Below are 4184 nucleotides of genomic sequence, written 5' to 3' on the forward strand. Positions count from 1 at the left end.
ATATTAATTTTATGATTATCACAACACATTAGTTGGAATATTTATAAATATTATGAAAAATAAGAGATTAATTTTAAAATCAGGAACGAGATTATTTTTTTTGATGATTTAAACTTAATTTTCTCATTGGACAAGAGTTTGTATGAAAAGTCAATTACATATAACTACGGCGTAATTCATAGTTTATCTATACAAACTGGAAAAAATGTTCTAATCAATGAATGTTTAGAGATAATTCAATGTTTTCATAACTACTAACACATGTAACATTGTCATATGCCATTTAATCCTGTGGTATGTTTTGAAGCAACGCGCAAGAAGCGATGTCTTCTCCTACGTCCGCAATAAGTTATTAAGTATAAGAGCCGACGCGCGAAGAATTTATCAGTTCACTTTCGCGTCTTCTAGATCTAGTTCTATTCAGCGTACGTTCAATTGAGTCTACAACAATGCCTGCTTCTCCGCAAAAGCGAGCTGCGTCTCCCCGAAGGAGCCCGAAGAAGTCTCCCCGCAAAAGCCCAAAGAAGTCTCCGAGGAAGAGGTCAGCCTCTCCTCGTCGTCGTCGTAGGAGCAATGCTCGTGCTGCCACCCATCCTCCCGTCCTCGAGATGATACGGGCAGCCATCACCGCCATGAAGGAGCGCAGGGGGTCATCCGTCTCCAAAATCAAGAGTTACATCGCCGCCAACTACCGCGTCAACATGGCCAATCTTCAGCCCCACATCCGCCGTGCTCTCAGAAGCGGCGTTACCAGCGGTGCCCTGAAGCAAGTCACTGGCACTGGAGCTACAGGAAGGTTCCGCGTAGGAGTCGTGCCTAGACCCAAGAAGGCCAGGAAGACATCTGCTGCTGCCGCTGCCAAGAAGCAGAGGGCTCGCGCCAGGGCCGTTGCCAAGCGAGCCAAGGCAGCCGCCAGGAGGAAGGCTGCTGCTGCCAAGAAGAAGGCCACTGCTGCGAAGAGGAAGGCTGCCAGGAAGGCCAAGAAAGTAAGGAGGCCAAAGAAGGCAGCTCCTAAGCGAAGGCCAGCTGCCAAGAAAGCCGCCAAGAAATCAACAAAGAAGTCTCCCAAGAAGGCGAAGAAGGCAGTAAAGCGCAGGCCAGCTGCTAAGAAGACGAGACGCTCTCCCAGGAAGAGTGCAAAGGCACGGCGCCGATCCCCAAGGAAGGCCAAGAAGTAAACTTCTTCTGACCTCATCTTGACAAATCTTTGTCTTGACAAACCCAACGGCTCTTCTAAGAGCCACCCACAACTCCAAGAAAGAATCAATTGTGAAACTTTTTTTTCTCTCTCAAAAGTTTTAAAATAAAGAATTGTCCCCTCTTCCTGTTTCAGATTTTAAAAAAGTTCTTTCAAGATTGTTAAATATTTTCTGTTTTCTTTTAAAAGTTGAGACTTAAAAATAGACTAAATAGATCTCAGATCTACCGGGATCAGGGCCCCGTTGCATAAAACTTACCATTGATGGTAACTTTGCCATCAATGGTAACTACCATGGAAACCTTGATTTTGATTGGCTGTTGAGCCCTGTTACCATGGTAGTTGCCATTGGTGGTAAAGTTATCATCAATGGTAAGTTTTATGCAACGGGCCCCTAGATCTAGTCTAATATTAATAATTCAAACACTCTTTTCAAGACGCTTGAAAACAACTTCTTCTCACTCCAAACTGTCCGTTAGATCTAGGTGAGGTCTAGATATAGAGTCTAACAAAACTTAGACGGCTCTTTCCTACTTTATTTTTTCTAGATCTAGGATCTAGACCTAGAGTCTAGATTTGATGAAAAAAAATCTAGGTCTAACGTTAGATCTTGAGACGATTCCACGTTCAAAACCCTTCGGAATCCTTAAAAAATGCAGGGGAAAAAAAATTAATGTAGAATCTAGATCTAGATTCTGGGAGTCTAGGCCTACATTCCTACCATCTGTTTTGAAATCGATGCAGTCTCATTCTGAATGTCTTGGTCTAAAAATTCTTTTCTTTTTTAAAGAGGAGGTGGGGGGGGGGGGGGGGCAGGGGATTACAAAAAAAAATTCTCCTTCAAGAGCCCTCGATTACTGTAGAGGGTCTATTATAAATCTGGAAGAAAAAACAAGTAAAGGTTGTTTAATCGGGTGCGTTTCCCACATCTTCTTATTAGAGTCTAGGTCTAGATCTAGACTCTGCTAAAAAAAAAAATCAAAAATGTAATTGACTTTTCCATTATAAACCTTTACTCTTGAGGCCTAACAGTTAGACTATTCCCTCTTTTTCCCCTTCTTTTTTTGTGTAAATTACTGGTAGGGTCTATATAGATCTAGGTCTAGTCTACAGATATTAAATCAGAAAGAAAAAAATACATTTGAAATGAACAGTAGTCTACTGGTATTAAAAATAGAGTAGACAACTGCTCACCAGTTTAAAAGAAATGCGTCCGATTCCGTAACTATAGACTGTGCATTTCATTCAAACCTTGGTTTACTAGAATTAGCCTTAGAATATTCTAATGATCTCGGCTTGCCTACGCGCGAGCCCCATATGACGTCACAAAGCAATTCCACCTCATGAACTTGACCCGCTTTTCCTATACATTGTGACGTCACAATGTGGCTAGACAAACGCTTATAATCGTTGCCAACTTTTTTTTCCCTCCAAAGTTATGCAAAAATGTAAAAGAAAAATCTGTTGTTATGCTTTAATCTTGAAGCGTGCACACATATTTCCGGCATTTAAAATACAGGGGGAGGGGGACTATCCACGAATATTGCAAAATGTATAAATCAACTACTTCCATTATACAACATTTTATGATTGTAATATATATTCAATGTTGATAAAAACAGGAATTACGTACTTTAATGCGATGTTTATTGCAAATAACAGATTATTGATCCTGATAATCAATGCATTAATTTTCTTTACTAAAAAAAAAGGGGGTTGAGTCTAGGTTCAGATGTCCCGATTCCTCCTCCCTCTTTGTTTAACGGATTCAAATTGTTTATATCAAGTTATAGATTAAGACACTTTTTCACGTGATATTTCATATAGACTACATCAAAATTCCAAGACTACGCAAAAGTGAAATGTACGTCTTATAAAATGAATAATTCTCCCCTCACTGCCTACAGGAACCGGGTTGATCATGTATGGTGGTGGTGGGGCTGTATACACACTGTTGCTCATAAAGTTTGAATATTTTTTTTTTACCCCAATTTATGGAATTATTTTGACAATGATTTATTCCTAATAAATCTAGATAATACGTCGTTGTTTTCACGAAGTGACGGTAGTGATGAAAATCGTAACGCAAAGTGAATGCAATTTTTTTTTCTCACTACCGTCACTTCGTGAAAACAGCGACGAATAGTATACATTCTCAGATTTTATTGAATAATAATTTCCCAGTGTTTGTTTTGCGTGGCTGCTAAAGCATGTGTATGCTACTATGCTTATCAACTAGGGGTCCTACGCCCTTAAGTCATAAATGACAGTAATGAGGATTAATGCCCCACAAAAGGGCACTAATATAGCACATCGACACGGTTTTGATCCTGGGACCTCACAGTTACGAGGCCATTGCTTTGCCACTGAACCTTGACTGTACGCAGCGGGGGCTAGGGTAGGGTGCAGTTCCCACAAATAAATTTAAAAAACAAAGAAAATGCAATGAATTATCAATCATTTATTGCATTTTACCCCGGTCCCCAAAATAAAGAAAAATCCTCTGTACGACCATGCATTATGGCTCAAGGAAAGGGCACACAGAATTATTTTTTCTGTATATATAGATAATGTTGATGTTGCTTGGGATATGTGGTTGACTCTATTAAATAATATAATCAACAAGCACATATCAGTTTGTAAAAAGCGGATGAGAAAAACGGCATGTCTATTGACATCTGACGAGATTGTTAAGCTTTTGACGGAACGTGATAAAGTTCTCAAAGCTGCTAAAGCTAACAAAAGTGATGATCTTTGGGACACCTATAAATATCTAAAGAATTCAGTTATTCATCTCATGAGAAATAGAAAAAAGAGAATATAATGCAGACCAGATTTCACAAAATCATCCTAATGGTGTACATGAGCATCATACAAGGCAAATAGACAGTGGATGTTAACGTGTGCCTAGATTTCACACTGATTGTTATAAGTGTAGCCCAATTGTTTCTTCTATATTTTAATGGAATAATCGAGATAATACGAT

The 4184-nt window shown here is 39.4% G+C and overlaps 1 protein-coding gene across 1 annotated transcript; it reads left to right on the forward strand.

Annotated features, from left to right (window-relative positions):
• Nucleotides 1-426: 426 nt before the first annotated feature.
• On the forward strand, nucleotides 427-1311 carry LOC591814 (histone H1, gonadal-like). Its single transcript, XM_791365.3, has one exon. The coding sequence runs from the start codon at nucleotides 450-452 to the stop codon at nucleotides 1176-1178; it is 729 nt and encodes a 242-aa protein (XP_796458.1). The 5' UTR covers nucleotides 427-449; the 3' UTR covers nucleotides 1179-1311.
• The last annotated feature ends 2873 nt before the right edge of the window (nucleotides 1312-4184 follow it).

The sequence above is a fragment of the Strongylocentrotus purpuratus genome, unplaced genomic scaffold (genome assembly GCF_000002235.5).
Source record: "Strongylocentrotus purpuratus isolate Spur 01 unplaced genomic scaffold, Spur_5.0 spur5_scaffold_13, whole genome shotgun sequence".
Taxonomy (NCBI): domain Eukaryota; kingdom Metazoa; phylum Echinodermata; class Echinoidea; order Camarodonta; family Strongylocentrotidae; genus Strongylocentrotus; species Strongylocentrotus purpuratus.